A 22496-nucleotide genomic window follows, 5' to 3' on the forward strand; every position below is an offset into this window, starting at 1 on the left:
GTTAGTGCTGGGCAGCCTATTAATTAGGTGAATGGCGTGAGCAACTGCGTATTGCCAAAAACAATGTGGAATTCCTTATTGAAATAGCAGTGCTCTAGCAACACCTAAAATATGCTGGTGTTTTCTTTCTACAATCTTGTTTTGCTATGGTGTTTCTATACAAGAAGTTTGGTGTAAAATTTCTGTTAATGCAAAAAGGATTTTAGAGTGAACTCTGATCCATTGTCAGTCCTTATACACTTAACTTGTTTTTCAAATTGTTCTCTGACAAAATTCACAAAATTAATAACTAATTGTGATGCTTCAGATTTGGTTTTCATAAAAAAATCCAAGTGAATCTACTATTGCCATCCACCACAGTAAAAAATACCTATGTCCTTCATTGGAAGGGACAGAAATAGGACCCTAGATATCCATATGAACTAAGTCAAAACAATCTTTTATTTCAGTTGTACTAAGATTAAAAGATAATTTCTTTTGTTTTGCAAAATGACATGAATCACAAGGAAGTTTTGAAGCAATACAATCTATAAAAGGGTAATACTTCTTCAGAAAAATCAATTTATACATGAGTATGTGTCCTAATTTAAGATGCCAAATGTTGTTGTACTCACTGTGTGAATGTGTGGTGGGATGAGTAGTAGTCGTAGTTGCCGCCAATAAAGCTTGCTTTGTTGGAAGAGGGGGAAGTGAGAGAATTCCGGTCCTCTACTCATTGTATATAACCATTTTATAAACTCAGCAATGCCAATCATCTTTGATGTGGATGGATCTTGTATCTCACAATACTTATCATTGATTAACAGTTGACAATGTAAATTTGAAGTTAACTTTGACTTAAAATCAAAAGAAGGAATGTATAAAATATTTTTGAGAAAAAATTTTAGAAAATGTGATTGTGCCAATGATGGTGCTAACAGTTTTGGTCCCATTTGGCAATATCACATTGATTGGAGCAATATTTTGAAAACTTACAAAATCTTTTAAGTCAAAAGTCACATGATTTGTTTCACCGTAATCAATGACCCATAGTGCAGATTTTGGAGTGATAATACTCATAATTGTCACATTAAAATGTAATGCAATGGTTTTACCTGGAGTGGAAGTCTGAATGGGATTAGTCAAAATTTGATTTGTATTATGAGGTTATTGCTGCACACTTTTGTCTTTGATCAACTCTAACAAGGCAAATCTTTACTCTGAGTGAACCCGATATTCCAGTATTCTCTTGGAGACAATTGAACTGGGATTGTTTGTCACTGAGTATATTATCATGCCCCTCAGTGATCACGTGATTGATGGTGATGTTATATTGCTGCCGTTGATAGAAATGGGAGGAGTACCCATGCTTCTTATAGCATACATCTTCCGTGTGGCCTTGCTTGTTACAATAAGAGCAAGCCAATGTAATTCCACGACCTCTACCATGGGAGGATCTGTTGACCATGTTCGCCATTTTGAGAAATAAATGAATCACAAAGTAATAAAGATTCAGATCTTCTTCCTTCTAACTCGTTGATCGGAATAACTATATTCACCAAGAAAGAATCTTGCGAAAGAGCCTCTCATCAAACTCTATTGGATTAGTTTGAAGGAAGAGGTAAGAACGGGGGAAAGAAAATGTCGAAAGAAAAATTAGGGATAGAAAGAGAATGACAAAATTGGATTCGCAACTTTTTCTTTTTTTTTTTTGATTCACAGCTTGGTTGCTCTCCACGCTCACTGCACCATGAAGAAAATCTCATGCCCTAAGCTGTTCAAGCTGTGATGTTGATGGTTTGATGAATCAGAAAGGATTAAGAGAGGGAGAGAGATAGGTTCTTCTCATTATTGGAGAGAACGAAAAATCCCCCTTAGAAAATATTTGTTGAGTTATTACACCTTATATACTATGTACTTTTTTTTATGTACTCTCACTAAAAAATAATTACAATGGTAAACCTATTATTGATAAAGAAATAATCTAGATAACATGATGTTTTTTGTTTAGTTTGTGTATAATTTTATATTCCATGAATTATGTTCTTTTGTTTCCAACTTACCAAGTAACTACAAAAAAGAGTATGTTAAATAACAATGTTGAAAGAATGGAGTTAATTTTGAGGGTATTGGGGAGTTTTTAATAAGTTGGAGTTTAATAAAATGTTTGAGAGAATTGAATTAATTATGGAGAGAATTCTTTGATTAGGAACCAAAAGAATATAATTGAAATAGAACATGTAGAATGTGTTTGAAATAATTATTTTGTCCTTTAACTATTACCACTAATTCTTTAGTGAGGATAATTTTGGTAATATTATAACTCACGAGAATACAATTGAAAATTAGACCACTTTTTGTGTGATTTGATTTAAATTGAATCATGAAAATTGAATTCTTATTAGAAATCAAATTTGTGTTATTTTTTACTACTTAAGTATAAAAAAAGAATTCTAACACTAGAGTGAATTGAAATCACAATGGTATTATTCATATTATCACTGCATCTACAAATAACACTAGAATAATCTAATATTCTTCATATCTTCCTTTTTTTAATTGAAATGATTACAATTTACTTTAAATTTTACAAATACTTTAAAAAAATAAAGATGATCGTTTCTTTTTTACACTAGATAAAATAACTAACAATTCTTTATATTCACGTCATTCTAATCTGTGTATGTGTATCTTGCTAGTTAGTTAAATATTTGTTTCGGTCCAGTCGAACAAGAACCGGAAATCCACTTTGCAGGTTATCGACTCTCGACAAGTCATCGACCCATTTGTGTGGAAATGACCTATAGTCCTACACGTTATCCCACTTTCTGAAGAAAGTTTGGATAGTTAACAGAAGCTTTTAGGCGGATAAATCCGAATTAGAATGCCCACTCAAATACAAGATATAACTCCTTCAAAGTACATCATCCTTATAATTAACGACTTCATCATTCATACACTTATTTTGCATTAAAATAATCTTGCAAGTAGTTTCACCCGTCAATTTACCGACGATTGCGACTACGTCTCTTCTCACCAAGCTTGCGTTCAGGTCCAAATACCTTCTCCTCTCCAGTCGTTGCTCTCGATCCAAACATTTTGGACCCTTACGAGCAACCAAACAATATTCATGTTCTTTATCAACTTTACAACATAGCACCAAGCTTTGGTTTACTTTATTTAATTAGAGTTAGGAGTTTTGTAAAAAAAATATTTCTATTCTTCTAAATAGCACCCTATGAATAAAAATGTTTGGAGAAATGGAATCTAGTTATCTTTTTAATGCTTTTCATTTTAAATATTTTGGTCAAAGATGGAGAACCATACAATAAAATTGTTGTTATTATTATTATTACAGGGACTGTACAAGTGTTCAAAACTTTACAAATTAGACAAATTCATTGTCGCATGTCTAATGAGATAAGCATAAGCATGTTAATATTAAAATCAAACAATTATAATTATTATAATTATAAAAATTTCAAAATGCATCTAACGTAGGACACATGTACACGTATGCTGTATATTTTACTTAGCAGAAAATCCATCATTGATCTCCGAATGATCTTAGCCGTCCATTTTGTACCACATGTTAATAACTTAATGAAGTCCACCTAGTACATTGGATCAAATTCAAGTTGCACAAGACTTGTGCAATAAAATAATTAACCATTTCTCTTTTTTTTTTGTGACTATATATTAACCCTTTCTTTTGTTAATTGTTTCCTTGTTTCTAAAGGGTTATTAATAAAAGATTTAATGAAAAATATTTGGGACATTATTTTTAGGGAATAAAAAATAAAAAGTTAACAATTTGATTCATTTTCAGATTTAAAATAATTGTCATCGAGTCTTATCATATTTATATATATTGAGACTATTTGCAATATAAATATTCTTTATCAATTATCACTTCATATATAATTTTTTGAGTCTTTTTCTATCTTTTATTCTTGTCCAACTTCTCTCAAATGTCTAAACTTTTCAAAAGAATTACTCTAACTTTTTTTTTCTCATATATCTTCGTTATATATATATATATATTTGCTTTTCAGTTTAGTTCTTACACTGTTTTTATTTTTATAATTAGATCTTCTCTAATACAAAAAATATTATAGTTAACTAAATATTTATCTATAAATTAAAGATATCTAGTTATAATTAAAAATCTAATTAGATCTTTGATCATATATTTTTTGAAAAAATATTCTATTCATTTAAATATTTTTTATATGAAAATGACCTAATTACAAAATAAAAATAGTATAAGAACCCAATTGATAAAAAATATAAAATTCTAATTAAAAATTTTATAAAACTATAGACACTTAAACTTTTTTAATATACCAAAAGTTAAAGCACCAGTTATTTTGAAACCGCAGCAAATCCTATAACATTCCTTGAAAACAAGGTTATGCTCATAGTGGAATTCCTACGTGGCGTTTCTCATATTGCTCTGGGTTTGTGCGCCACAGTTCAGTGATATTTTAAATTTTGAATTCAAAATAAATTTGGAGAAAAAATTCATTCCCATTATTTACGTTCTCTCTCTATTAGCTGTCTCCCCTTTTCTCTCTTCATACTCTTCTTTGATCTTTTTTCTTCTTCTTCAATACCTCCTCTTTTTTCACTTCATCTTTTCCGTTCACTTCAATTCCTCTTCTTATTCTTCTTATGGTTCTAATCTAAGTTGGAAGTGGATATTATAGAGTTTGTGATAGAGCGGATGTGGAGGATTTTACGCTGTTCGTGATGGCTCCAAGCTTCAGGAGATTTGTCGTTGTTGAGGCAACCCAATCTGGGGTGGTTGATTTATGGCCGTGGTTGCGGTGGTTGCTATTTTGGTGGTGGATGATGGTATGGTTTTGGTGGTGGTCGCAGCCACTGCAAGGGATGTCGTCTTCGTCGCGCTGATGCTGTGGTGATGGATACAGAGGATAAAGCAGCGGGAGAATCCAGGTCGGTAAATGAAGTCCTCTATGGATACAGTAATCTTGATTTATGAAAATTGAAATCTGAATCCCTGCACATTCATTTTTTCTTTTATGAAAATATCAACATGGCCCTCCTGTTAATTTTTTATAGATATTGGGTAAATTACGTTGCTTTCTAATATTTGATGAGAAATTTGACTATGATTTTTTTTTTATTTTTTCTCCTATATAATTAGTTATTAAAACATTGAGCTTTGCTGCATTGACTACGTTTTGTGTTCTGCATTTGTTGGAATCTTTTTTCAATTTTGTTATTGTTTTAGCCGTTATTGAGGTTTCTTTCGAGGTCAGTAACTGTTTGTGGATTGCGTTGATGGTGAATTGGGATGTCTTTGATGATGGGTTGAGTTACAACGGTGCTCTATTTTTTTTGTTGCAGGCACAATAATAACTATTCAATTTGCTTTCTTCGACATTTTGAATTGAATGAAACAGTTCAAATTGGGTGCCAAAGAGGTTAGTTTCTTTTTCTTTTCTTTTGTTTCTTCTGTTTGATTTAATCCTTTTAATGAACCTTGGCAATGTGTTTTGTGTCTGTGTTGCTGCTCCTCTGTTTTCTTTTCTGGATCATAATCAATTCCAGATCTTATTTTTGTAGTGTTTTTCATTGGAATTTGACAATTTTTGCCTTTTCTTTTTTGTGATTTTTTCATTCTGCTTAACACATTGTCCTTGCATTTTCATTTATGTGAGCTATTTATGTATGTATAATCAAAATTCATGTTTAGTTGTTGTGCCATCGTTTCAAAAGAATGATATAAACTTACCTAGAAACCCTTATTTTAGTTTATCACTGTAGTGTGGTTTAAGAGGTATGATTTTTCCTTCTTTTTCTTTTTGACTGTAAAACTGTGATAAACTTAAGTTTGGTGTATTTTGGTCATATAAGTTTTCAATTGCACAGTTCTGTATGCAATGTATCAATGAACATAGCCAAAATTTCCTTTTTCTTACAAGTGATATTTTGCAGGATAATTCTTAGTCACAAACCAAAAATGGAAAATGTTGTTGAACCTCCTAGCAGTCCGCGACACAGAAATATATGTTGTATTAATCTACTGTATTTAGAATATCTGTTGATGGATCATGAACAATACACTTAGAAGTGTTTCTACTTTTCTTCTAACTAAACATGAATTAAGTTTTAAAATTAAACGGTTTTTTTTCATGTATTGGTAATTTTTAATCCCCTGCGTTGAATTAGAGAAAGTTGTTTAAAGCGGTCTTAATTTAAACAATCTGAATAATTTGAAAATTATGATGAGTAAATGAAATGCTGTGATGCTGTAGGTATCAGCAGGTGGAATCCATTTGAAGCATGTAGGCCTAAAATTGATGAAGCAGTGGTTGCAGAGGTTGCTATTTTGGTGGTGGATGATGGTATGATTTTGGTGGTGGTCGCAATCACTGCAAGGGATGTCGTCTTCGTTGCTGATGCTGTGGTGATGGATACAGAGGACAAAGCGGCGGGAGAATCCAGGTCGGTAAATGAAGTTCTCTATGGCCGAGATATGGGATTCCAACACTCTACCATTGAAAGGAAGATCTTGAAACTGATATTAAAAAGGTATTTTATTATTTATGTAAATTTTTAATTTTTTTTCTTTTTTTTTGGGTCAATTATTGCAAAAGATTGAATGTTTCACCTTTCACTCGTTTAAACTATAAAGCATTCTGAGATTGTTACACCTTGCACCCTCCAAGAGATAAATTCAAATTCTCAAAAAATCACAATAGAATAATTGAACCATCAAAGTAATAAATTGATATTCTTTTATTTTCAATTACATTTGATGTGTATAATGATGATCATTTATCCTTTACAGAACCTGACACCTACACGTTTGCATAGGAAGTTATGATTGCATTTCACCACTTCTAACCAATAATTGTTTGTTGCTTAAGTTTATTATTATATTACTGACATTTTTATACTTTATTTCTTTGACTTTTTTCCCTGGCCAAACTTACAAATTACTCCATTTGGTTAATATTACACACAAGTTATTATAAAGCTGAACCCAAATAGATATATCCAAATAATTAATCATTTCATGGTTTGTGAAATGAGTTATCTACAATGAATAGTTGTATGTATATATATATAATCCTTGAAATCTATTCTATAACATATATTGAAAAGAAGGTTATTCTCATAGTGGAATTCCTACTATCATCTATCAGGTTTATTCTCAATTTCTATTATACATATTCATCTACCAAAATTTCAATGTCTTTAATCATCATCACATTTTATATTACATTCCTATATCAAACTAATTTCATTACACCACATTTTTTATGACTATTTATCCACCAAAATTTCATTGCCTTTAATCATCATAACATTTATATTACACTCCAACATCAAACCAATTTCATTACACCACACTTTTTATGATCGTATCTGATATTTTATTCCCTTTCTCAGCTTGCTTTACAATTTACATGTACACACACGCCTAAAATTTTAAAACTTGAATACAAAATTAAAATTAAAAAAAGGAATTCTCTCCATTTTTTGTTTTCATTTTTATCTCTTCCTCCTCTTTTTTGGTTCTTAATTTCTACTTCTTCATCTTCAATTTCTTTTCTTTTTTCTCCGTTCACTAATTCTGTTTTTGTATATCTTCTTCTTTTTCAGTAGTTCTTATTCGTCTTCTTCTTATAATTCTTATTGTTCCTAATTTAAGTCGGAAATAGAGATTATAGAGTTAGTGTATGCATCAAGATAGAGAATGTCATTGTACCTGATGACTCCAACTTTTAGAGGAGTCATCGCAATGGAGGCAACCCTATCGCTGGTGGTAGGGTTGCGGCGATGGATGAGATGGCGACTGCTATGGTGGTGGACCATGCTATGGCGGTGGTGGTCGCAGTAGGTGCGGTGGAGTTCGTGGTGATTTTCAATGCTGTAGTGATGGATGCGAACGAAGGAGGAAGCGACGAAAAAGAGCAGATCGCTGAAAAGTATTGAGTCGCCGCCACAAAGAGAACATGCAATGAGATTATGAAAGCAGAGAGCACAACAACGATATATAGTGTGTTTGGCAAACCCGTACAAAGAGAAAAAGCTCGTTTTTGTTGGGTTAATTTTTTGTTTAATAAACGTAGAAGTGATTTTGTATTCAAAATCACATTTACAAGAAGTAACAATTTCTTGCTTATGCCTTTTACTAACGGGTTTTTAGCCATTTACACTAAACATTTATTTTTCCTTTACCAATTTTATTTTTTAGACATATTATTGTATTATTTATAAAATTCTTATTATTTCTGTTTATATAAGCTCTCTTTTTCTATTATTTATTATTTTTATCTTTTATTAAATTTTTATTTGACATTATATACCTTTATAATTGTAATTTTTGTATATTATATTTATTATTATCTTTTTATAATATGATTTATTGATTCCATTAGGTAAAATAAATTAAACAAAAAATTAACCATAAATAATCATAATAGTAAAAATTATGGGATATTAAAAAAGAGTACTAAAAGAACTAAAAATATATTATATAAAACACATCATCAAGAACTTTTAGATTTGTTTCATCACAACTAAGGTAAATATTTAATTTTATTATTTTTAGTATTTTTTATAATTATAATTCTGGTATATAATTATTTTTATAATTATAATTATAACTCCGCCTATGTTACACTTGCGGTACATAGCCGGTCCCAAGCCCGGATAAAGGAGGAGGGTTGTGTTAGGTCTTCGGCAACCAACATAAAAATATAGCCGAACCCCCATGACATGAATCAAAGACATTATTGTGCTAAAGCTAGGTCGTTGCCCGGAAGCAACGCGCCGTATGGCTCGAGTACGGTGTCGAAGCAAGAGCCGCTGCATCGGTGCCCGGATGTAGTGTTAAATGAGAAAGGGTTCTCGCGTTTTCGTGAACGAACGAAGGTAAATAAGCTAGTTCACAAAGGAAAAGATAAAGGTCGAAGCGACAGAAGGTTGAGATTTGGGACATGGAACATAGGCACTCTAACAGGAAAGTCCATGGAGGTGGTACGAAAATACACAAAATCATGTTCTATACACTAACATTAATTACCAGAAGCAGTTAACAGTTTAAATATACGTTAACTGATTTTGGTGTGCAAATAGTAATTTTGTATTTTTTTTTTGTCCACGGTGTCTTTCAGCTCAAGAAGTCAACGACTAATCCATTGCAGATCTGAGCTCCATTTAAAGGTCTACTAGCTAATGGATTGTTAGATGCACAAGGATTCGAACCCCACAACCCTTTATTAAGCCGAATGAGCTGACTATTCGAAACAAAAGACAAGTTTATTTTAAGATCTTTTCACGAAATGATACAAATTACAGACACGATCAAAGCCCCCTATAGCAATTTGCTAAAAAGACACTAAGCTTAAGCTCAATTACAAAGAGAAAGGCACTAATTATGCTAAATTACAGAAGAAGGAAGAAACGAACCTGCTACTACACAGAAGTGTGTGTATGTATGTGGAAACGCAGTTTGAGAGTAATGAGAAAATTGAGAGCTGAACTTTTGGATTTATAGAGTGAAGAAAGATGAGATTTTTGAAGGGAAGTGAGTGTGAAGAGCTGCCAAAATTTATGAGGTTTGGTTTTGCGTTTGGCCGTTTGGAAGCGGGTGTGACGTTTGGTTGTACTTGCAAGCTTCAAAGAATGGCACACAAAACAACAAACCTGTCACTGTTTTATTAGATAAATTTTAATCTAATATTGGTATCAATCTTCGTTTTTTATAAATTAATTATTTCTTAAGGAGGAAAATATTACTATTCTCTAATTATATTGGTAATATTATTTTCTTTTATATGTTTGTTTTCCCAAATTATTCTCAACTTCTATATATCATCTTCCATATAAAGATATTTCTCCACCAAAAGAAATATATGACAATAGTGTTATATAAAAATCTTTCGTAAAATCAAAAAGTCATTTACCATGTATTTATATATATTATTTTATATATTTTTCGGTAAAATAATCAATTATTAGAATAATAAAATATTTTATAATATAATAATCAAACCTATAACAGAATTATAGTTACCATATTAATATCTCCTTTCTACTGGTGTTAAAACACAACATAATTTCCTCTTATACATAATATTTAAAACAAGGAAACATAAAATGAGTTAGTACTCAAATTTACTCCTAAAATTTGAGGTTAAGACTTAAATTGTTTTTGAAATTTTAATTAATCTAAATTGGACTCTTAAATTTATAATCGTAACTAATATTAATCTCTAATATAATATCTGTTAACAGTATATCAATTCGATGATTAAGATCTATTAGAACTCCTAAAAACTTGTCCGTTGTTTTCAGAGTTCCAAATTGAAATTAAATTATTATTATCATCTTCACATAAATGTTGAGAAACTAGTCAAGTTTTTAAGAGCTCTAATAAGTCTCAGTTACATGGAACTTATGCGAGAAATCTGAATTACAGCAAGTTCACGTGCAAATTTAGCACATCGTTAACACAAATTTAGCACGTCGTTACGCAAATTACTATTGTAAATTTTTGAGTCTAAATTGAGTCAATTATAATTTTAGGAGGTGAAAATTGGAGAGAACATCCTACGAAAAGTTAAAAGTTTTTTAAGTATCTTGGGTGCATCATACAGGATAATGGAGAGATTGAAGATGATGTAAATCATAGGATCCAAGCAGGTTGGTCAAAATGGCGGAGTGCATCTGGTTTTATATGCGACAAAAAAGTGCCTTTAAAACTTAAAGGTAAATTCTATCGCACCGCTATAAGACCGGCTATGCTGTATGGTACGGAGTGTTGGGCGGCTAAAGGGGAGCACGAACATAAACTGAGTTTGGCAGAGATGAAGATGTTGAGATGGATGAGTGGTCATACGTGATTGGATAAAATAAGGAATGAAGATATAAGGGAGAGAGTTGGAGTATCACCCATTGTGGAAAAGATGGTTGAATCGCGTCTCAGGTGGTTTGGACATGTGGGAAGAAGACCGATAGAACATCCAGTCAGGAGGGTGGATGAGATGGAAGATGGACAAAGAGCGAAAGGCAGAGGAAGACCTAAGAAGACCATCCGTGAGGTGGTCAAACGAGATCTACATGTAAACGGTCTCTCGTAGACAATTCTGGTATATATAATTTTTTATTATATTTTTTTATAATATAGATTATGATCCCATTAAGAAAAGACAAATTAAATAAAAAATTAATCATAAGTATTAATAAAATCATAAACGTTGAATTCTAAAATAATATTAAAAATAAGATTATTGAGAGTATTAGAACAAAAATATGATGTAAAAAAAATACTAAATTAACATTTTTACGTTAATATTTAAAATTTAAGAAAAAATGTAACATATTTGATTAGATACTCTTATATATGATTTATATTTCTTATTTTTAATATAAAATATATTTTGCTAATTTTTTATGTGTTATTTTTATTTTAATAAATAAATATAAATTTTATTATAAAATTAATTAATAAGATGATTCAAATATCTAAATTAAAATAATAGGATAATATAAAAAAATTATTTAAGTTGATGTCTACTTTAGTAATTTTTTATTTAAAAGTGATTTTGAGTAGTATAATCCAAACAATATTTATTTTATTATAATTCATTTTGATATAAATATGGTCAAATATAAATCACTTCAATATAAACTTACTTTTTACCAAAAAAAAATTTATATTAAGTAATTAATTTAACTGTATCTTAATATTAATTTTTTTTAATACTTATCATACCCGTGCATCGCACGGGGCACTTCACTAGTATATTTGAAGACAGATAAGCCTTAAACAATATTGGTTGTCAAGTTGAAGACAAATTGAAACTTTTGTTTTGTTTAAGGATACAACTACTTTGTTCTATGCCTTTTCTCTTTCATTTAAGCATTAAGAACCTTTTTTTCTCTTTTGGTCTTTTGCAACCAGTATCTAGTTCAAGAAACTGGTTGTAAATTGTAATAAGTAATAACCATTGTTGATTATATAGTGTGTCAATTGCGGCAGTTAGTTATTATTGCTGTGGTTGAAGAACTTCACAATAGGGTTATCTTGTGTGAGCAAATATTTTAGCTGGAATAAGATTTTGGATACAATAATGGGATGCATACCCTCAAAGGTAGCAGAAAATAAGTCTCTGGATACACAAACAGTGCAAAATATGACCAAACTACCCTCAAAAGGATCACAACATAGACCTCACCATGAAGATTTTTCTTTTCTTGCTTCTGAAACACCCTGTGAGTAGATACATACATACATAGCTTCCTTTCATCATGAACAACATAATTATCTGGTCAAAATTTGATTTTTGAACTCATTTGTTATGTGGGGCAGTTAGTGTAAGTGAGGTGGAATCATTGTATGAGTTGTTCAAGAAATTAAGTGCTTCAATTGTAAAAGATGGATTCATTTCAAAGGTATCTGGTTTCTAAGTCAAATTTTTTTTCAACTTCTTATGTTTATTTCTTAGTGTACTTAATAACACTATATTTTTTTCTTTATTTTTCTAATACATGAATTTTTCAGGAGGAGCTTCACTTTGCTCTTTTTAGGAACAGTAATAAGAGAAATCTCTTTGTGGATAGGGTGAGTGAATTGAATGAATCATTTTCATTCAGAATGTTTAAAATTTACATAAGAAATCAAGAATAATGAGTAAACAGATTTCTGATAGTGTTATCTATAAATTGTATTGTAATGACCATATATGAACTTAAGAAAATTTGATTGATTCTGTTGCAGATATTTGATCTTTTCGATGTCAATCGCAACGAACACATTGATTTCGGAGAATTTATCCGATCCTTGAGTGTTTTTCATCCAAGAACTCCTGAAGCAATCAAAATAAGATGTAAGAACTAAGAAATTTGAGTTTAGCAGAACAATAGAGTAATATCATTTGCATATTCATGCTTAGGACTTAGCTTATTTTCTTCTTTTTTTGCAGATGCATTTAAACTCTATGATTTGCGTCACACCGGTTACATCGAGCGTGAAGAGGTAAATTAAATTAGTAATCACAAAATTGTTTGAACATAGTTTGGGAATCTGTATAATCAACATAAGAAAATATTGAACTTGTGACATAATGGTTGTGTATGATTATGAACTTGAAGTATTCTTAAAATGAAGTGGCTGCAATCATTTAACTTTGGAAAACTTGTGAAAATTTTTTAGTTGAAGGAAATGGTGTTGGCGATTTTGGTTGAATCTGATCTGACTCTCTCTGATGAAGTAGTCGAAACAATCGTGGACAAGGTTTGTTTCTTGCCAGTGAAGTTATTAAATTCTCGAGTTAACTCGTAGGATCATAAGAGTTTACAAGTTTATTTGAGTTTAATTTTTATGATTTAAGTTTACCTAAACAATTCTTGAGTTTGATCACCTAAATCATATCTTAATTATTTTTCTATTATAAGGATTGATTTTCTTGGAGGTGTTGACAGACATTTGTAGAAGCAGATTCAAAAGAGGATGGAAGAATTGATCTGGAAGAATGGAAGGAATATGTGGAAAAGAATCCATCATTACTCAAGAACATGACTCTTCCTTATCTAATGTATGTTTCAAATACTATAATACAACAAAAATGCTAATCGTACAACAAAATCAACTACTAAAATTAGTCACCAATGTATTTTTGTGTATAAATACATGTGTAGTTTAATTTATTTTCAATGTATATTTATATTCCAACACATATTTTATACTGGTGGCTGATTTTGAGAATTGATTTTAGTGTACATATAACATGGTCAATAATACAAACCATATTGGGTAAGGGAAAAAGAATTAGAATAGGAAAGAATTAATCAACGAGAAAATGAGGAAGAATCAAGAGGGAGCGATAATTCTTTGAAAAAATTGAAGAAAAGGAAATATATCCATTACTAATTCAATCATTTTGAGAATGGATCCTCTCAAATTTTTTGTTTCACTTGAGAGGGTAAAGTTTTTTACCATATATCTTGTGGGTGAGACAAAAAAAAAAATATAAAAGAGAAAACATTAAAGAATTAGAGATCACACTTTACTCTCTTAGTTAAAAAAAAATTAAAAGGATCTATTCTCCTACGCTTTTCATTACATTTTTACTCTATCTATTTATAGTAAATCAATTACTACTAAAACTATCTTAATTGAACACTGACCCTATTTTTACTTATTATATATTGCCTCATGACATTCTTCTTTTTTTACCTTCTTCTTCTTTGAATTGTGCTCAATTAAGTGGTTTTAGAATTTGACTATTTTTCGTATAGTTTAATTTTGATACATTTTCAAATTTAAAAAAATTTATCTTGGACTTATGTAGTTATGTATAGAGATGACTCTTCAAATATTGATTTAAAAACAAAGCTATTTTTGCTAAGATAATATTAGATATTTTAATTATATTATTTGTATATCAAAAATCACTTATTAATTAGTCACCATATATAGAAATATGCATTTGACATATCATAATTTTTTTTATTATACTACTGCAAATAAATTTGATTACTGATCTATTATAGATTTAATTATTTTACTATAATAATTTGATTATTTTGATTATTAATTATTCAATTAAAAAAATTTATGAATTAATATCTATAAATACAAACAAATATATAATGATTTATTTTAGTTACATGAAAATTTTTTAAGATATATACATAATGTTTTTCTAAAGCACTATTTTTATGCCAATTTCAGGGATGTAACTCTAGCATTTCCCAATTTCGTGCTGGATGCAGAAAAGGAAGAATCACACTAAAAGCTTCGAATGCATAGTATTGAACGAAAAAAAAATGTTATAATGAAGATCATGCTAAATTGAATTGGGTCGTATCTAAGAAATAACAAGAAAAATTTTCTCTCTCTCAACTTGAAAATTCATAATAAATTGCATTGACTTATCCAAAATATTTTACTTCAATCTAGAGTTTGGCTATTCAGTTATTCGCCCTCTATTTTCGGCAGCATAAACTCGAAAGAGGTATGCACTCTACATGCTTATGATAAAAACTATATAAATTGAAATTTAGAATAAAATTTGACAAAATTAATAAGAAACAGTACGTGTAATGGATAAATAGAATACAAATAAATGAAACTCGATTAAGTTGGAATTGATTCATTTCAAGTCAACATTGAATAGTCAATAGATTTAGTTTATTTTAGATTAGATTAAATTAAAATAATCCTCATCTATAATAGAAGTGATTATGTGAATCAGGTAAATTCATCGTACACATTTGGTGTTTATTATCAAATTAAAACAACTTGGTTTTACAAGGATGCCAACATATTACTTATTCAAATGGCACACTAGCACATTAGAAGAACTAATTTTGCTAGAAAAAAAACCAATAAAAAGTTTATATATCTAAAGATTAAAATGTATTTCCACTTTCAGGTTATGAAATTTTATTTTTCCACAACCCTTAATCGCTTAATTATAATTAATTTTATGTTTCTGAATTATATAAAATATATATACAACTAAGCAATGAATTACTGCATATATAAAATAACAGTTGAATCTCTAACATTTACTAAAATAAATGAGAGAGCTAATTGTTCAGCAAACTTAAGTTGGTTCACTTGTTAACACCTAAAAAAAAAAGTATGGGCTATAAGCCCAACATGTATGTTGAAAAATGGTTATTGGGCCTAAAGCCGAAGAAAAAGCCCATGATATCCCTAAACCCTAAACAGTTTCCTGAAGCAGTATCTTCTTCCCTACAAAAACCTCCATTTCCATCACCAAAACCCTACACCTCTTTCCTCCACTTCATTCACCTCACTCTGCCTACACTCCATAAAACCCTAATCCCAACTACCATGACGGAGCTCGACCATTCTCTCTCCGAGAAGAAAAAGAAGAAGAACAAGAAGCACACCGATGACGACACCACCACCACCACAGACACCACCGTCGCCACCGCCGCTGACTTCATGATCAAGCCGCAGAGTTTCACCCCAACCCTCGACACATCACAATGGCCAATCCTCCTCAAGAACTACGACCGCCTCAACGTCCGTACAGGTCACTACACTCCGATCCCATCCGGTTACTCTCCGTTGAAGCGCCCCCTCCCCGATTACCTCAAATACGGCGTTCTCAACCTCGATAAGCCCGCCAATCCTTCCTCCCACGAGGTCGTCGCTTGGATCAAGCGCATCCTTCGTGTCGAAAAAACCGGCCACAGCGGAACCCTAGACCCTAAGGTCACCGGAAATTTGATCGTCTGCATCGACCGCGCAACGCGGTTGGTGAAATCGCAGCAGGGCGCAGGTAAGGAGTATGTGTGCGTCGCCCGACTCCACTCCGCCGTCCCTGGTGACTCGACTCGAGTTGCCAGGGCTCTGGAGACTCTGACGGGCGCTGTGTTCCAGCGCCCGCCGCTTATCTCCGCCGTTAAGAGGCAGCTTAGGATTAGAACTATTTATGAGAGTAAGTTGCTTGAGTATGATCCTGATAGGCATTTGGTTGTGTTTTGGATTTCTTGTGAGGCTGGGACTTATGTTAGGACAATGTGTGTTCATTTGGGTTTGATTCTTGGTGTTGGTGGCCATATGCAAGAGCTTAGGAGGGTTAGGTCTGGGATCATGGGGGAGAAGGATAACATGGTTACTATGCATGATGTCATGGATGCTCAGTGGGTTTATGATAATTATAGAGATGAGAGTTATTTGAGGAGGGTTGTTATGCCGCTCGAAGTGCTGCTGACTAGTTATAAGAGGCTTGTTGTTAAGGATTCGGCTGTTAATGCGATTTGTTATGGTGCCAAGCTGATGATTCCTGGATTGTTGAGGTTTGAGAATGATGTTGAGGTTGGGGAGGAGGTTGTGTTGATGACGACTAAGGGAGAGGCTATTGCGTTGGGGATTGCAGAGATGACAACTGCGGTGATGGCAACTTGTGATCATGGTGTGGTTGCGAAGATTAAGAGAGTGGTTATGGATCGGGATACCTACCCGAGGAAATGGGGGTTGGGCCCGAGGGCTTCGATGAAGAAGAAATTGATTGCAGAGGGGAAGCTTGATAAGCATGGGAAGCCGAATGAGAAGACACCGCAAGAGTGGATGAGGAATGTGGTTTTGCCGACAGGTGGGGACAGCATAATTGCCGGAATGGCTGCTTCGGTTGAGGCAGATGGAGAGGGGAAAAAGAGGAAAGCTGCGGAGGCCGATGGTAGCCCTGCGGCTGTTACTGCTAAGAAGGCTAAAGTTGAGGAAGTTGAGAAGGTTGAAGTGGAAGAGAAGGTGAAGGTTAAGAAGGTGAAGGAGGATGTTGTGGATATTGAGGTCGAGAAGAAGGAGAAGAAGAAAAAGAAGAAGAAGGATAAGGAGAATGAAGTGGCATCTTCAGATGAGGAGAAAACTGACAAAGAGAAGAAAAAGAAACACAAAGAAAAGGAAGAAGCTACTTCACCGGAGAAAGATAAATCTGAGAAGAAGAAAAAGAAGAAGGACAAGCATACTGAGGAAAATGGAAAGGATGGTAGTGATGCTGACAGAAGTGAGAAGAAGAAGCATAAAAAGAAGAAAAATAAAGATGCAGATGAAGAATAGGCAGCAGATATGTACTTAGGAAGTTTGGTTGGTTAATCACTTCTCTCTGTTGTCCATCTTCCAAAAAATTTTCCCAGTTTGCATTTAGGATATGCACTTTATCTTTAATACCTTGATGTTATTGGTAGTCTTTTTTGCCTTTCGTCAATAGTTATGTTTCAGAAAATTTGTGGTATGCTTATATGTACTCTGGTTAACTTTGTATTGTGTTTTTGAATGAGCATCCACTAATGGTTATATTGGCTGGCGAATATCTGTAGGAACTTCAAATTTAAATTGTTTTGATTTATCATGATTCATGATTGACCTATTTCAGGGCCCGAATTTTCCTGCACTGTTTTATTGATTGACATGAGATGTTCCTGTTTGATGTTCACTTCATTGTTGTGGCTCACATTATGTTTTGTGAACATGGTTGTAGATCCTTTTTCTGCCAAGAACTACTTTTCTCCAAGAATTAATTGTGTTCCTTTTGTTACCGTTTCGATATAATATACTTCTTCACATTCACAATAATCAGTAGCAGTGTGTTACATTGAATTTGTTTCCACTGCCATAAGTAATTCTCTATCATGTGGCCACAAATTACCTGATTGAGTTGTGTGCTGTAATTATTTACCTTGTTTTGATGGAAATCTGAAAGTATTTGCAAACACCTTATGAAAATCTTAAAAAGTATTCTTTTGGCCATCGTAGTACTATTATAGTATTGGAAATACTTCAAGTGCACTGGGAGCACCGGTGCACCAGTTATTTTAACCGTTGATTTCAATTAATATATATTATATATATTTTCTATAATTTAGATCAACGGTTAAAACAATTGGTGCACCGGTATTCCCGGTGCACTTGAAATGTTTCCTATAGTATTATCCCTTCCATTTGCTGACATGAGATCTTCCAGGTGTGTTCATTCCAACTGTGTCTGTCATGCCAATTTTTGGATTGACGCACTTGCGTTTCTCCTTTTTGGTTCAAGGTTTTGGACGAAGTCATTACCCATTGTTGAAAAAGAGTACAAAGTATAAACAGCTATGGTCTATGGGGTCTATGGATGACACTCGGAGATTTTAGATTTTCATTGGTTTTATTCTCAATGTGTATTTTGTAGGCTAATTTTTTTAGTTATGGATGTAAAAATGGTGATATATTTTAATATTGTAATTTTTGGTGTTTTTTAAAACGGTGAAAAGTATACAAATTGGAGGGTCTGATTTCTGTACTTCAATATTTTTAATTTTTTTAACACAAATCGGACGGTTTGATTTCTACTTCTTAGTTAAACGATTTCACATTTGAGAATAACATTCCAACAATCCACATTTTAAAAAAACACCACTACCACTCTAATATTAAAAATAAAAAGTTCGTATTTTGTATTTTAATATGTATTTTATATGAGTTATTAATTTGGTAACTATTTTTTGTGTACATATAACATAATTAATAGAAAATATGTGTTTTTATTATAGAATGAAATGTAAAATTTTATAAAGGTTAATAACCAAAATAGTCTCAAAATTAAGGTGCATTAATTTAGATCTCAAAAAAATTACATTGGTCTTTAAAAAATACAACTATCAATAAGATTGATTAATATTAGATTGATTTGTTTGATTTTTATTAAAAAAATTAAAAAGTATGTATCAAAGCTAATATATAATTATAGTGAGAGTGACTACAAAAAGGCATCTCTTATCATATTCTAATTCAAAATGTAACTTTCAAAGCTGTGTTTTCCCTGTCCAAAAAAGAAATAGCTGTCTACTGTGTTATCCTTTCTAGAAATGGTACCCTATTAACTTTTTGTAATAAACTAAATTAGCTATTTTCTTACCAAAAAAATCTTGGACTTCTTGGGGCAAATAAAATTAAATGCTAATCTTGGTGTTCTTGGGTTGCAATGACAACTAGGGTAGTATCAAACACATTTTCTTTGTCACTTACACTTTCAAATCCATGGAAACTAAGGGTACTTCTCAGTGGTTCTTCTATTTTCTTCCTTTGGCATTTTCCAAATTATATCATGAAGAAATATAAATTATGAGTAAATATAAGAAAAAATATAAGACTAATATAAATTATGAGTTTCATTTTATTGATTCATGTTTTTCTTTTTGTGTGAAAGAAAGGTACAATAGCATGGACACAAAGTATATGGTGAAGTAGTTTATATATTCAAATAACATTAATAGGAAAAAGTATTTATAAAATATGAGCAACTTTATAAATAAATTTGAAATCTTAAGAGACTTTTTAATGCATTTCTTCTTGCCGTGGAATTGTTTTTGTGTATTCTCCAATATCTATCTTATCCTCCAACTTTCTTTTGTTAATATTAAAAAATATTGTGCACACTACAAATCTACTTAATTAACTACAGGTTATTTAGGAATCAGTCATCTGATAGTTTCAGTTGACATTGAGAATTATGTGACAAAAAATTGGTCTAAAAATTGGCCGAACTGACAATTAATTAATAAACTAGTAAAATTGGTCGGATTTCTTTAGAATTATCAGTTCGGTAATATACTTTTAAAACGGTGTTATTTTTTATTTTTAAAAAGAATAAAATGACAAATAAATTCTTAAAGATTTATATTTTGTACAAATTAGTTATTAAAAAATATTAATAAAGTCTTCCAAAATAATAAATGTAAATAGTTTAAATTAAGGCTTTTTTAAAGACTTTATTAATAATGTTTTTAGAGTATATATCCAAATAGGTTCTTAAGAAATTTCGAATAAGATGTTTCCGTCTCCAAATAAATTAGAAATGGATCATCTCAATTTTTTTAACAGTTGAGGGAGTAAAGTGTGATATTTCACCAATAATTTTATAAGTGGGATCAAGAAAAAACGAGAGAGAAAGCAATGAAGAATTAGAGATTATATTTTACTTTCTCAATTTTTTTTTTTAACAATGGAGAGGATCCATTCCTATTTTATTATGTTAAGATTCCTAAACTTTATAAAAACAAGACATATAGATCTTTCTGTCATATTTTCTAGAACCTATTTATTCAAGTGAAAACCATGAAATTGATTAAGATAGAGATTTATATATCTTATTTTTCTAAAGTTTAGGATCTCAATGAGGGCCAAAAACGTTTAATGCAAAATTTTTTGAAGACCTGTTTAACTATATATTTTTAATTTATAGCATAGTTATCAAATTCGGACTAAACCGATCGGTTCGACCAAAAAATCGAACTTTAAACAAGTCTGAGTTAACATTCTAATCAGACAAGCAAACAAACTAATCAAACTCAGAAAATCCGATCAAATTCGTTATAAACCAAAAATAAAACCAGACCGATTGATTCACTGATGTTAGCACGCGCATCACTCAAATTTCAAAAAATTGGAGGATATGCTGCTAGGCTGGGTTCGAATTTGAGACCTGCAAGGCAACCACTAGACCAAGTTTACTCTTTATAATGTTTGGTGTCTTTTTATAAATATATTATTAACTATTAAACATATCATAATTAATAATTTGATGTATTAATTTTTAGTCATGCAAATTTAAGATATTTTTTATCTTTTTATTTTAATGAATAGTGTTTATATTAATTTAATTTATTTTTTTATTTTATATTTACTCTTTTTTAAATTAATTATTTTTTAATTATATATAACTATTAAAATAAATATTAAACTTTGTTAAATATCTATAAATATTAAAAGAACATAAGCAAAAATTTTTTATTAATCATAACATATTTTTGTTATTGATAATTATATGACATTTATTAATATTAATATTTTTTAACATATATTTAAATAATGTAATAAATACTAATTAATTAATGAATTAGAAAAAAAGTTAATTTGATGTAAAAATTAAATTTTTATATAATTATTTAATTACCCTCTTCAAAGTCGTCGTCGAACTCTTCTCCTCCGGTACAGGGTACTGTCGTCATCCGGGGAAGCTCTACTCGGCCCTTCTCGCATCGTTCCTCCTCTCCTCGCCGTCGCACGAAGTTATGAGGTGAACTCGTGGCGTCGCCGTCGCGAAGGGTTCCTCCGCTCCTCGCGTGGGTCGTCGCTGCTTCTCCCCTCCTCGCCGTTTTTGGTTGTTGCCCCTTCTCTTCTCCTCTGATTTTAGGTAACTCTGTCTCACTCTCATCGCGAGCTCACTCTGCTTCACACTCTCCGAGCTCACTTTGTCATCGCCGTTCTTCTCTCGCCATCTCTCCGGTAAGCCAATGCTTCTTCAGTTTCATCTTTTTTCCAATTAATTTTTAAGATTCTGAACTGAGTTTGTGCTCAGAGTTTGGAATTGGATTATTTATTTAATTTGTTGGATGCTGATGTGATTCTAAATTCAATTTAATTTGGATTCTGAGTTTGGAATTGGGTTCAATTTGATTTAAATTTTAATGGTTTGTCTGAATGCAGAGGCATTTATCATTTAATTTATATGATTGATTTATTTTCTGGGAAAAATTAATTTTTTATGTAGGTTATTGTAGTTAGTAGCTTATAATACAAATTGGTTTGGTCTTAAGAATTGCGCATGTCCTTTTCCAACTTGGGAGATTGGCTATGGCCTTTCCCAGTCTTTTGAGTACTGAAATAAGTATTGGAAACAAGAAGTTTTGGTGTTAATGATTATGTTGTGACTTTGATTTATACCTTTTTGAAATTGAACCTGCTATTTTGTTAATTATGTGTTGGTATTTGGTATTTTATTGCATATTAGTGGTTGTAAATAGTTAGAATATGTTACTCTTTTGAATTAGTATAAAAAAACCCAAAAACCGAACCAAGCCAATTTAATTTTAATTGGTTTGGTTGGTTTTTAAAAAAAACCAAACCAAACCAAACTAAATATTTTATATATAATTAATTCGGATGATTTTTTTTTAAATACGAACCAAACCAAACCGCAAACTGAACACTCCTGCTAGTTAGTCTTCTCTAC

The 22496-nt window shown here is 31.3% G+C and overlaps 4 protein-coding genes across 4 annotated transcripts in view; all 4 read left to right on the forward strand.

The window, feature by feature from the left end:
• The first annotated feature begins 4793 nt into the window (after positions 1-4793).
• The window catches only part of LOC127741287 (uncharacterized), an 83006-nt gene continuing 65303 nt past the window's right edge, over positions 4794-22496 (forward strand). Inside the window, exons 1-3 of the mRNA XM_052253444.1 lie at positions 4794-4900; positions 5353-5429; positions 6264-6540. Of these exons, the coding sequence (XP_052109404.1) occupies positions 4794-4900; positions 5353-5429; positions 6264-6540 (461 nt within the window). The remainder of the gene's footprint in view (positions 4901-5352; positions 5430-6263; positions 6541-22496) is intronic.
• LOC107463381 (calcineurin B-like protein 7) lies at positions 12006-14827 on the forward strand. Its single transcript, XM_016082164.3, has 8 exons — positions 12006-12237; positions 12335-12417; positions 12527-12586; positions 12743-12851; positions 12948-13000; positions 13178-13258; positions 13447-13559; positions 14699-14827. Exons 1-8 carry the CDS (start codon positions 12096-12098, stop codon positions 14757-14759), a joined length of 702 nt encoding a protein of 233 aa, XP_015937650.1. The 5' UTR covers positions 12006-12095; the 3' UTR covers positions 14760-14827.
• LOC107463407 (H/ACA ribonucleoprotein complex subunit 4) lies at positions 15744-17887 on the forward strand. Its single transcript, XM_016082197.3, has one exon. It carries the CDS (start codon positions 15830-15832, stop codon positions 17561-17563), a length of 1734 nt encoding a protein of 577 aa, XP_015937683.3. The 5' UTR covers positions 15744-15829; the 3' UTR covers positions 17564-17887.
• LOC107463408 (protein HIRA) overlaps positions 21443-22496 on the forward strand; it is a gene marked incomplete in the record, with an annotated part of 6602 nt that continues 5548 nt past the window's right edge. The window contains 1 exon segment of the mRNA XM_016082198.3: positions 21443-21769.

The sequence above is a fragment of the Arachis duranensis genome, chromosome 8, assembly GCF_000817695.3.
Source record: "Arachis duranensis cultivar V14167 chromosome 8, aradu.V14167.gnm2.J7QH, whole genome shotgun sequence".
NCBI classification, from domain to species: Eukaryota; Viridiplantae; Streptophyta; class Magnoliopsida; order Fabales; family Fabaceae; genus Arachis; species Arachis duranensis.